This window comes from Thunnus maccoyii, chromosome 18 (genome assembly GCF_910596095.1).
Source record: "Thunnus maccoyii chromosome 18, fThuMac1.1, whole genome shotgun sequence".
NCBI lineage: Eukaryota > Metazoa > Chordata > Actinopteri > Scombriformes > Scombridae > Thunnus > Thunnus maccoyii.
In genome coordinates this window covers 28,229,869-28,242,875 of record NC_056550.1, presented here as the reverse complement: position 1 = coordinate 28,242,875, position 13,007 = coordinate 28,229,869, and the positions used below count along the sequence as shown (strand labels likewise).

At 39.8% G+C, this 13,007-nt stretch overlaps 1 protein-coding gene and 1 long non-coding RNA gene across 4 annotated transcripts; one reads left to right on the top strand and one right to left on the bottom strand.

Moving 5' to 3' along the window:
• Window positions 1-734: 734 nt before the first annotated feature.
• Window positions 735-3,124, bottom strand: LOC121884576. The gene is made up of 3 exons (XR_006092377.1): window positions 3,101-3,124; window positions 2,039-2,094; window positions 735-1,050 (listed from the first exon to the last, which is right to left on the bottom strand). It is a non-coding gene; the product is annotated as an uncharacterized LOC121884576 (long non-coding RNA).
• A 504-nt stretch (window positions 3,125-3,628) lies between these two features.
• LOC121884494 (zinc finger protein 358-like) lies at window positions 3,629-11,686 on the top strand. Of its 3 annotated transcripts, none has more exons than XR_006092352.1 (3): window positions 3,629-4,052; window positions 5,896-7,010; window positions 11,233-11,686. XR_006092352.1 is itself a non-coding variant. In XM_042393341.1 (2 exons), the coding sequence occupies exons 1-2, from the start codon at window positions 3,860-3,862 to the stop codon at window positions 6,909-6,911; spliced, it is 1,209 nt and encodes a 402-aa protein (XP_042249275.1). In that variant the 5' UTR covers window positions 3,629-3,859; the 3' UTR covers window positions 6,912-7,314. The 3 variants fall into 3 exon arrangements, 1 of the variants encoding a protein (XP_042249275.1); XR_006092351.1 differs by having other exon boundaries at window positions 5,896-7,038; XM_042393341.1 differs by lacking the exon at window positions 11,233-11,686 and having other exon boundaries at window positions 5,896-7,314.
• The last annotated feature ends 1,321 nt before the right edge of the window (window positions 11,687-13,007 follow it).

The window sequence follows — 13,007 nt, the reverse complement described above, 5'->3', positions numbered from 1 at the left end:
CTGTACTCGCTGCCCTCCAGTTGTCACAGGGAGCAACTGCAACACTACACTGTATGTTCTGATAACAGCAGTTAAAAGATCCCCTTCAGACATGTTTTAAGATACAGGTAAAATACTCTTTGAATAATAATTTGTGTCTATATCATTTTTTCCACAAAAAAAAAAAAAAAAAAAAAAAAATCAAATCAAATCAACAAAACCATGTTAAAATCCTTAAAATGGCATCTACTCCTTCTCCCTCATTAAAAATTCCAGAATCTATGAATATGTAAGTGTATTTAAATTCTAAAGTTTTTCCTGCTGGACACAAGATGTCTGCTCTCTGTCTCATCGTTCTCGAGTGATCACAGTTCGAGTGTTCAACTCCACATTGAGAATAACACAGATATTTATATAGATTAATATGATCAAATAAGATATTAAAATAAACTTTATCAAACCATGTGCGATGCATTCAAAGGTGATCATGTTGTTTATTAAAATAACTTGTTACAGTACAGTCAGTGATGTTACTGTTGTTTGTAATAATCGCACTAATAATTAATACATTTTAAACATATATATATGTATTAACACTAACATAATGATAATAATGACAACAACAATAATAATAATAGTAATAATAATAATAATTGAACATTCATATAGCACTTTTCGAGAGTCACAAGGCGATAAAAACAACATAAATTAGAAAAAGTAAAGACAATAAAATAAACAATTAAGCAGTGCTAAAAAGATCCAGAATAAATATAATCATAAAATATTAAAGTAAAAACAAATATTGTGTATGTCCACATATCCATAAAATCCTACATATACATGTAGAAGTATATAGATAAATACACACACAGGTGTACACATATATATCTTCCTACACATACTACATGACACATACACACATTTATGCGTGTGTACAAATACACAAAACATTTGAGCATTATAAGGATTATGCCATCCTAAAAAATAAAGTTTTTAAATGCTTTTTAAAAGTTGACACAGATGTTGATCAATAATCCAGATGTTGTGGTCCCTCTGGTCACTAAATCAGATCTGAGGACAGCATGAAGTGACTGATTAGACAATCTAAAGACTACGTTCAGGCTCATAGGATGTTAAGAAGCACATTATATATTCTGAGGCTATTAAAAGTAATAACATCTTAAAATCAGTTCTAAAAGGTAAAAGGAAGCCAGTGTGATGATGCTAGGCCGCGTGTAATGTGGTTCCTTTTTGTTAATACACACTAAGCATCTGTCAGACATTAACAAACATGACAAGAATACCTTTATTCACACTCCTGAAGAATAATAACAACTGGTATAAATATCTGTATTTTTCCACTGAAGAATGAGGAATTTTAGACCAACTGGCGTGAACTTGTTTGATTTTTTGTTTCTTATGCTTGATATATTTTTTTCTTTTTACACTTTGGTCATCAGAAATTTGTTTCTTATGTCTGTGTTATGATTCACTGCCTCACCTTTTATTCCTGTGTCTTTGTTTTTATTGTTTCATTTTTGTGTAAAGCTCTTTGTAATGCTGGTTTTGAGAATAGCTATACAAATAAACTTTATTGTTAATATTGGTTTCAATATTTTAACCTAAAAGGTTCATTGTTCCTCCTTTCATCTGGCTTGTGTTATATTATTTAACCTATTTTGGTTTAAGATAAGAAAAACATGTCAAATTTAACTAAATAAAATCACTGATGCAGTGATTTCGAGGAATCAAAATATCCAGACTTCACAATTCTTGGCTGACAATGAACAAATATGTCTAAAATGCTACATTTTGCTGATAATGTGTTTTAAGTACAAGCCAGATAGATATATAATATGTGCCTTTTTTGGGCAAAATTCATTTTTCGCATTTTTAGCAAGCAGGTAGCTCTGGGTCTGAAACTGAAGCCAAGGAGGGAGTGCCTTCAACCTGCATTCTCTCTAATGGCCAGCAGGGGGCGACTCACTAACTGCAAAAAGAAGTCTGATTGTATAGAAGTCTATGAGAAAATGACTCTACTTCTCAGTTGATTTATTACCTCAAAGTCCCAAGAACAGCGTTTTCCCCCACACACGATCATGGAAAAAGGAGCGGCTGTAAAATGGCGGATACATTTTTTTGAGCATCACAAAAGGACTTGAAATGATTCGTTTCACTATCAGATAACATTTGAAAATTCTAGAAGAGCCGCATAATGAAATTGTTTTATCCCCATTCAAGTTAGTTAGAGGGATAAATTGGAAGTTAGCTGGCCTAGCCAGCGGAGGTATCTGGAGTCCAGAGTGCATGCTCTATGGGTGCATTGAGGCCATAGAGCATGCACACCAGCGGAAGTCTCTTTATGTTTTCATGCTGGTAATTTCTTTAAGGTGGGAAGTGGCTTTGCTGGCTTCATGTGCCACTGAGCAACTCTCTTAGGAATGAACAGAGCCTCCAACACTGTATACAGTTCTCTTAAGACATCCGTGTATTACCTCAGTGAACACTTTCCTAATGAGTTTATGGTCTCAATCACTAGTTTCAAGTCTTCTTCGATACAGCATGATGTTCATTTTGTAAATTACGGTCCCATTTAGACTAAAACAGAAGATAAAGCAGCAGCAGATTCACAGAGTATAGACACTATTTCAGTGTGTTTTCAGTTCATTAAAGTTAATTGTAACATTTTGGTCGCCTAAAAAAAGTCTTGTTCAACGTTTGGTTGAACTAAAAGACCCTCTAAGGAGTCGGCTGTTCAGTTTTTCCGGTAAGTGCGTTTTGTTTTAGCCTGTTAGCTAGCCAAGATTGGTATGCCAATTAACATAACAGTTAACATGAATTACGGATGCACCTTGCTAACCAAGCTAGCAGCTAGCGTTTGGGTCACCTCCACCCTCTCATCCAAATATGGTCACTCCTGGTTCCAAAAAAACAAGATGGCGACAGTCAAAATGCCAAACTTGCACCTTCAAAATGGTAGGCTAATTCTTTTCTTCCTAGGATGGTGAAGTCATGACCTGCCCTACTCTGCCTCTGATTAGCTAGTACTCGTTGGCTTCCTTGGTTGGGTTACTCAGGTTTAGGCGTGAGGAGCATAGACTAAAAATATGGACGTAGTTACCGTGACGTCACCCGTTGGTTTCTGAAGAGCGGTTTTGAAGCTCAAAGTGAGCCGCTCCGGTCGTCGCCATCTTGGCAGTGCATGACGCTGCCTAACTCCCAGCCAATCAAAAATGGGCAAAAAGGCGGCCCCAATGGCTGAAACAAGCCACCTAGCATCTGGTGGACCTGTCACTCAAAGCAGCCATGTCCTTCATTATGCAGAACTTTACGGCTTAATAAAATTTAAACGGGTGAATTATAAAAAAATTCACCCCGTACAGTTGTCATGGAAGGGAAAATTAGCTACAGAGACCAAAACCGTTTTTTGTACCAGGCTGTAAACATGTTTATTTCTGCTGTAAAGTTGGGCATTTTAACATGGGGGTCTATGGGGATTTACTCGCTTTTAGAGCCTCAAGTGGCCATTCAAGGAACTGCAGATTTTGGTACTTCCGCATTGGCTTCATTTTACAGCCCCAGTGGTTGCCGCTTGGTGAGGAGTGAGACTGGTTAGGGTAAGGGTAAGAATCAGAGACAGAGCAGGGCGGGTCATAGGAAAAAAAATATCGCAAATGGTAGTTCACAAACCAGTAGTTGACGTGACGGTGGCTACGTCCATTATTTTTTTTACAGTCGATGTTTGTTTGTTTTTTTTAGATTTTTTTAAACGACACTTTTATGTTGAAGCACAAAAGAGAAGAAAGGTTTCCGGTTTCGTTTGTTGTTGTCTTGTTCTGTTTCCGGTGTGGATGCAGCCGCAGCTGTTTATGGTTCCAAAATGACCAAACTGCAGCTGCTGAACGCCTACCTGACGGAGCGGCTGACGGCGGTGGTGAAGGAGATCTTAGACGTGGTGGAGGACACGGTGACCGAGTACCGGGAGGAGACCGCCAGAACCAAGCGGGAGAACGAGAGCCTGCGGAGGCAGCTGCGGGACATCCTGCTGCTGGAGGCCGAGACTGAGTGGCTGAGTAAGGGCCGAGCTAGCTGGTTAGCACCGAGGCGAGCCCGGAGAAAACGATGCTCCAAACTGCGCTGAAAATCTGTCCGGTTAAATCTTTTAGAGGAATTTAACGTTAAATCACGCTGTAATACGTATTTAAAAGGTTTTCTGTGTAGTTAAAGAGTAAGGTTTAAATTCGGCACCGTAAGAGAAACCCAGTCGGTCGAAATTTTATGACATATGAGTCTTTTGGTGTCAGTTTGCCTGTCACTTCCTCTTTTCCTCCACCAAAGAAGCGCCGACATAAATAATCATCTCATGTACTGTGAATAGATTTCGCTATTGAAAGACTGAGATGCTTCTTTGTGGATCAGCTGTCTATATGTCCTGTTTATCTCTGAAAGTTATTGATACAGAATATTTACCAAGTACCCAGTTTTTATATGATCTATGTTTAACATGAAACAACACGACATTAAATTAACAGATTTTCGCATGGAGTCTGGTATGACGTTTTCTCCTCTTAGGAGAAATAGTTCTGGTGGTTAAGGTGATGGGATGAGAAAAGGTGAAATTCGGTACAGCGGAGTTCAAGGTGGGCGGTGTCACGTGTCCACGGTGGGCGTGGCCTGTAGTACATTACGTTCAGTATCAACGAGCAATAAAACACTTGAAAGTCAACATGTGAAAGTCGAAAATCAACCCTAAAATTTATTGCTTTTGTTCATAAAGTCAACTGTCTGTCATTGGGAAAAAGAAACACAATGACTGTGTTGTATATAACAGTGTGTTAATCATTATCCGTTAGGGCTTCATGTCAGCGATGAATGGTTTAATTACCCTCCATAAATGTTTTAATTCAAGGCTTTGCAATCGCTGCTATGCATAGTTCTTTAGTAAATTGCTGCACTACTGTACACGACTAAAAAAAACTACAAGAGCCATAATTCATGTAGGTCAACAGTGCCCGTCTGTGGGCAACATCAAAAGAATGTTTCACCGTCTCAGTCAGTATTTAATGTTTTATTAGCCTAAAACTAATCAAAACTCTGGTTTAGTCTAATTTTCAGGACAAACAGGACAGGATTCGAGATTCGGGACAACTGCTCGTAATACGAGACTGTCCCAATCATTCGAAACATCTGGTCACCTTATTTTGGGGCAACTGGCTAACTAACTAACTTAAATAATCTTTTATTCAGAGTCTTGAGTGACAGTCTGTCGTCTCTATTTACATTAAAGGGTAAATCTATACACATTTATGTTATTCATAGCTGTTCAGTCATAACTACTCTGTGAATGAATAGAAAGATTAGCTCTTCAGGAACTCCGTCCATTTCTACCTGAAAGTAGACCACTGAGGCGGTTTAGCTACTTTTAGTTTGCTGGTTCAAAGCATGTTGGTCTAAATTTAAAGGTACTTTAAAGGTAATGTAATGGGTAACATTTAGAGATGAAATAATTAGACACTTAGACAGTTAGTTGATCAACAGAAAATTAATTGGCGACTATTTTGTTAATCAATCAATTATTTAGGTTTGTTTTTTTTTTTTTTTGCAAAAATGTGAAACAAAAATCACATTTTCCAACTTCTGAAATGTGAATATTTGCTGATCTTCATCATCTTTGCAGCAGTAAACTGAATATTTTGAGTTTGAGACCATAAATCATCACATTGGGCTTTAGAAGATTGAGTGTTTTTGACATTTTGTAGTCTAAATGATCAATCTTTTCATCAGACTAATAGACAATGAAAATAAGTGTCAGTTGCTTTCACCTCTTAAACTTACTCCAAGAAAGTGTCAAATGACTGCTAGTGTGTTTTTTTCTGTTCTTGTGTTGACTTGTAGTATTGTTCTCTGTTGTTCCAGGATCCACTAGGTCCGGTCTTAGTTTCGCAGCTCCTGAGCAGCAGCCCAGTGATCCGGAGCTGAGGTCCTGCTCAGAGGAGCCAGACTCCACCTTGAACCAGACCAGACAGCCTCCAGCCAGTCAGACACATGAGCAGGTGCTGTCGGTCCAGTTACTGTCGGTCCAGAGTGAGACTTCTCTGCCGGGCGACAAGAAGCCAGCTGAGTCCTGGGAGTCGGTGCTGAAGCCTGACCTGCAGCCAGAGGCGTTCAGGAAAGCTTCCCCTCTTCCTTCTCTCTCCACCCTGAACACGTCCTCTGCTGCGGTCCCTAAAATCCACGTTGAGGTTCCAGCGCTCAGAGAGGAGCCGCGGGCCCCGGCTCCTGCTCGCATCAAAACTGAACCTGAGGAATACAAAGTGACTGAACCGGAAGATCACACAGAGTCTCTGACAGCGAACGCACACACCCGCGTTTCCCTGGAGGAGTCGAGTTTCAGAGCAGAAGCAGACAGAGCGGTGGTGCTGCGTGTTGACCGACATGATCACAACAAGAAGAGCTCTCAGGAGACGTCTGATGACGGCGCAGTCGCCGGTTACGTCCCCGAGCTCGTTCATCGCTGTCCCCGCTGCGGCGAAGCGTTCGGCCAGGCCAGCAGTCTCCGCCTCCACCTGGAGCAGAAGCGAAAGACCTACGCCTGCGACTGGTGCTGCAAGTCCTTCGCACAGTCGGCTGACCTGCGGCGCCATCTGCGCACGCACACAGGCGAGCGGCCGCACCGCTGCACCTTCTGCTCCAAGAGCTTCAGCCAGAGAGGAAACCTGCGGCGACACCTGCGCATCCACACAGGCGAGCGGCCGTACAGCTGCCCGTACTGCTGCCGCACCTTCAGCGACGGAGACACCATGAAGAAGCACAAACGCACGCACTCAGGAGAGAAGCCGTACCGCTGCGTCCAGTGCTCCAAAACATTCACCAGCGCCAGCGGCCTGCAGATCCACCTAAAGAAAGACATGTGCTTTGTGGCTAATGCGTGATTGGACGGGTCAGAAGAGAGAGAGAGAGAGAGGCCGCAGCGAGGTCGAGTCTGCACAGAGAAGAAACATGTGTTTTAATGAACAGATGTGAGTGTTCAGGTGAGGCTGCACCCTTGCAAGCCAGCAGGTAACAAACATGTTTTTCTTAAATCTGAAGGTCTTTACAAACCAAATCGTTGCGTCTGATCAGGTTCAAATCATCCAGCTTTTTAAGAGTTGGAAGAATTAGTCAGCTTATTTACTTAAAGTGGTTATTTATCTATTTTAATAAACCGTAATAAACGTCTGAGCTGTCAGTGTTAAGTGTTGGTTGTGTCTTGTAGTGATGAATGGAGCTTTATAGTGAGTTTCAGCTCATTGTTTATCTGTCCGGCTGCAACTTTACTGTTCTGGTTCACTCTCAGCGCTCTCATAGCGCCGTTTTTGGGCCGCAGCAGGCAGCTGTTTACAGAGAAAAAGCTGTAAAAAGCCGCTGTACACTACCTGCTCAGTTAGCTGTAGACTAGCTGGTGAACATAGTGGAGCATTTAGCAGCTAAAGAGTCAGATATTTCCCTCAGGAGTTGGTAGAGAGTAAAAACAGAACTAAAAGAGAGTGAATATTGGACTCACATTCACCAGGTGGACAGAAACACGACTCCACATGAATGATAATGTTGCTCCGTAACTGCTGGATGTTTTCAGTTATCAAAATTGAACTCATTAAAAAAAACCTGTAACGTCTTAAGAACTCAGATTTGAACCTGTAAAGATGCGATAATTTGGCCCGTAAAGAAAACTCAGCAGTGTTTAGGAGGTCATTGATTAACGAGGAGTCCATTTACATCTTTGCTGACTTCCTCTCTCTCCTCCCGCTGAGCGTCTATAGAGCACTTTGTGTTTTTCTGAGGGGGACATGATGAAGTTTTGGTTTCAAGGCAGCTACACAGCCTTCATATTTATTTATCTATTTATTTTTCTGTCTTGATTTTTGATTGTAAGCAAATATTGCCAGAAAGAGTCTCCTGCAGAGGATTGATCACAGGGTCTTCACCCAAAAAAGAGACAAAAGATGGCTTCAGATTGTTCATTTTATTCAGTTTTGGACTGAAAGTGGAGTCTACATTTCTCTGCTCTCGCTGGAAGAGGGTTTATTTTCAAATTTGGACCAGAAATGTGAAGTTTGGAGTAGCTGGCATCAACACATCTACTGTAAACCAGAATCCAGACCAACCCAGACAGTGATGAATTCAAATTATGAGCTTATACTTTAAAGTCCAACTGAAATTAGATTGTTTATCTTTTACAGCAACATATCCGCTCTGTGAATCACTTGTCCTGTGTTCTCCTTTAAGAAAAAAAAGAAACCAAAAGTGAGAAAGTTGTATTTTTAATTCCCCTAGATTCACATTATTTTGATTAAATACCGTTTCATCATCTGCTTACGCATCCGCAAAGTTTCGCCATGTGTCGAGAAAGTTTTCTCCTTAAAACAAGAAAAGCAACACGTTGTAATATTGTGAAAAGCAGCCATTTTTGGGTTAAGATGCATTGATTGCAATCAACGGAAGGAAGCAGCTCAGTCAGATAACATTACAGACGTGAGCAGCATTGAGCAGGTTTCAGGCTTCACAAAGGTGAGTCACTTTGTCACTGCTAGTTTAATTCTGTTTAAGGAAGTGAGACCAATCACACACTTGTTTCACCATCACAAAGCCTGCAGCATTTCAATTTTGATCTTGCTCATTTATAATAAAAATGTGTATCTCAGTCCCCCAACGCTGTATACAGAATCCAAAAAGTTCTATTTATATTACTGTTTGGTAAAAAATCCATCATGGTGGACTTTTATGGTCCGAGAGGCTTTTCCGTAGAGCAGATTGAGCCGCACTTGTGTGTCAAATTTCAAGTCAAACAGACTTACAGTGTCAGGGGCGTGGCCTTTCCAAAACTGAATTTTTGGCACAGACTGTATAAAAATATGGACCTAGTTACCATGACGTCATCCGTTGGTTTCTGAAGAGCGGTTTTGAAGCTCAAAGTGAGCCGCTCCGGCCGTCGCCATCTTGGCAGTGTGTGACGCTGCCTAACTCCCAGCCAATCAAAAATGGGCAAAGAGGCGGGACGAATGGCTGAAACAAGCCACCTAGCGGCTGGCGGACCTGTCACTCAAAGCAGCCATGTCCGTCATTATGCATAACTTTACGGCTTAATAAAACTTAAACGGGTGAATTATAAAAAAAAATTCACCCCCCGTACAGTTGTCATGAAAGAGGAAATTAGCTACAGAGACCAAAACCGTTGTTTGTACCAGACTGTAAACATGTTTATTTCTGCTGTAAAGTTGGACATTTTAACATGGGGGTCTATGGGGATTGACTCGCTTTTGGAGCCTCGATTGGCCATTCAAGGAACTGCAGTGTTTGGCACTTCTGCATTGGCTTCATTCTACAGCCCCTGAGGTTGCTGCTTGATTTTTGGGGCTTTAAGTACAGCGCCACCATCTGGCTGATCGGCTTCATACTTCTTGGGAAGCACATACACATCATTTCCAGTTATTGGGCCAAGTTTCATGGTTTTCGCTCATTCCAGCTCACAGCAATTTGAGCAAATGCAGCAGAAAAATAATAATAATAATAAACTGGCTTAAAAACATAGAAGGGTTCTAACACCTTCAGGGTTTGAACCCTAATTATATAAGTTATACAGCACATTGTTGCTCTTCGTGTGCTCAAGACCTCATGAAGAAGTTATGATAACAGCAACTGGACCTCTTGTTATGACAAATGACAGACAGGTAGAAACAGGGTTTTAAAGAGGAGCCTTCATCATAGTCTTCCAGGGGAGATAATGACAGCGTCACTACGTTTCACTCGCTGTTGATGGAAAAACTGCTAAAATAACTGCTTTCCACTTTCTGATCGTTACGTGCTGATGCATATGTGTGTTACCATGGTTACATATCTGCGTCTCATATACTGATCAACTCCATGTCAGTTCATGTCCAGAATGTGGATTAATAGTGCTTTAGATTGATGAGATGAAATATCTGTCATTAAAAATCCTGGTTGGCCTGTTTGTCACAGTAAAGGTACCTACTATTATGAGAACAACATTATCATTATAACAAATTTTGATTGATGAGGAAATACTTTTTATGGAGATAATAAGGCAATATTTTTTCTGTTTTCTGTAATCTGTTTACATAGCTGGAGTCCTTATTCTGATACAGCAAATCAAAATCTTGCATAAAGTCATAACGTGGCGTTCTATCGTTGGCAGAGCAGACGGTCACACTGAGCCTGATAGCATCCTGCTACACAACACAAGAGCCACAGACTCTGAACAACAACCCACATTAGCTTTCCTGATGAAGTTTCCTTCTCATCTAACTTACAGACATGAACACACATCTCGTCCTGCAGATTAGCTTGTTGAACGAGCCACCAAACACACACACAGGCTAACATAAGTTAGCAGGCTAGATAGCTAACTAGCTGCTCAGCTCAGACCCATTAGATGCTCGTTCAGCCTGCCTGCTGCTGTCAATCAAACACAGACACCAACCCCCCCCCCCCCCCCCCCCCCCCCCATTCCCCCCAGGTGAGACAATAAGTAGCATTTCAGAGACTTTTCTTCATTCTAATGATACAAAACTATCATCAATACATTTAAAAACATAATTGTTGACTACAAAGAGTGATGATTAAACGTGATTTCAGTCAGACTTGAAGGTTAAGGATAAATCATGATTACGGTTCATAAAAACAGCAAAATTACAGGTTTGTGACTCCTGTAAGGAACGTGCTACATGCCAATTCATCACCTCAACCTCTTCACCCTAATTCTCACCGACTCTGAACGTACATCTTGAGCTGCAGAATCATCCAATATTGACGTACTTTAATTCCCCAGGGATGATTACAACGAGTTTACAATGATAAACAGAGAAAAGCAGCAAATCCTGAAATTTTGAGAAGCAGGAAACGATGTTTGGCATTTTTACTGCATTCTAATAATACAAAACTATTAACAATACATTAAAAAAAGCATGCTGACATTATTTTTGACTGCTGAGGGGTCATTAAATGTAATTTCAGTTGGACTTTAATACTGTTTTAAATGCCAGTGGGTTGACAGGTTTCGAATGAGCCCAAAAGTTGATTTTTTGAAAGATGTAAATGTTTCAAAAAAAAAGAATAAACCCTCCACAGATAAAGTCACGTAAAGCAGCTGAACACTTCCTGCTCAGGCGACAGGTGTTTTGTTTGTCTGGTTATTGATTGACCACAGAAGTATAGCTTGTTCTGACTCCGCTCTGTTTCTGTGGTCTGGTTTCACAGAGGTAATTGCAGTCATGACTTAACAAGCATCACATCAGTAAATGGACTGTTGAGCTGCACATTTACTGTTCTCAATGATACTGAAAATGAACTAATGAGAAGAGACATCCTGCTTTGTGACAGACCGGTTTCTGCAATACTAAAAATAGAATATATTATTTATTTTCTTTTTTTTTTCTATCCGTGTTAGAAGAGGTTTGTCTGATCTCACTCCTGGAAGACATCTGATTGTAAATCATGATCTGCAGATTTATCTGCCGTGATTCACAGGAAGCAAGAATAAATATTTTGTCAGCTGTGAAGCGTTCAAGCAGACAAACAGTAACAGGAGTGACTGTGTGAATGTGAGTAGATCGTCTCTGCAGCCTTATTTTCTCTGTGTGATTATCAGTATTTTGTATCGATGTGAAACATCTTTGTTTTTTAGGCAAAATAAATGTTCAGTGAAACTGTCCTTTGCTTCTAAAAATGTTGATTGACTCACTTAAACTGCAAACTCTTTACTTCAGTATAAAATGGAACAAACAGCACACGTCTCTGGTCAGTGATTTGATTTTTTAGGTGACCTTTCATTTCAAGTTTATTTGCAATGTTTTATTTTTATTAACTGATTCATAATTTTGTCTACAAATTTCTTTGATCCACAGCAAACTTTTTTGACAAATCTGTTTTTTTTTTTTAAATCATAAAAAGTCTAACACTTCATAATGTTTGGAGGCTCAGAGCTGTGATCCTTTTCTGTGTTCGATGTCTCACCTCGACGCCTTCTGTCCTGGAAATCACCTTTTTAAATTTTATTTATTTTTTTTTTCTTTATTGAAGATATGAGAAAATAAAAACTGGTGGACGGACAAAACCAGGCTAAATAACTAATTTCTACAGTTTGTTTTAGCTTATATAATCTCTGATTGCACCTGAGTGGGTGTGCACAGACTGCGTGATTGACAGCTTGCTCACTCAAAATCTAGTGTTGCAGTACAACTTATCACAGCTTTAACATGACAGGCGCAGGTTTGTTTAAGAAGTACACTATTAGTACATTCCTATTATTATTTATATATTTACAAAAATATATATGCAGAAAAAATATAGGCATTATTAACTTTATATTATTTTTTATTAAACCTCTGTATTGTTAAAAACACAGTATGCTGTATGATATAGCTAATACTACTATACCTAATAGTATAATATGTTTGTGCACAAAGAGCACTGGGCTTTACTGCCCTAATTATTAATCTATGTTTAAAAAATAGATAAGAAATGTTCTTATCTGCGAAAATACAGGTTTTTCAGCCCCGAGTAGTGTCTGCAGGGTTTCTTTAACCTGCAGTAATAAGGCAGCCTGTATGTAGCCTTAGAGGCAAAACCCAGGGCACCACAACAAACTCCAGCACCAAGCTGAATATGTTTGTTAAAAAACATGTAAGTTTACATTTATTGATTTTGTATGAGTCAGTCTACTTGCTGCTTCAGGAGGCGTTCACTGACCTTAAAAGTCTGTGATGACGGATGCTGTGAACTTTTCATCTGTACAGTCAGCGCTGCAAGTTGACCCGTGTGTTGGATCCAAATAGCCAATATGTTTGATGCATTATGGGAAACAGGGGAAAAAATGAAGGTTTTACATGAGTTAATGGAGACAGAAAACAGGACAAGGATTGACAAAATTGAAATTTAACAAATATCACAACAAGCAGCAAACGTTATTGTGACTTTATTATTTACATATTCTGCTTCTGGATTTTTTAATGAGGGAGTAGGAGGAAATATAG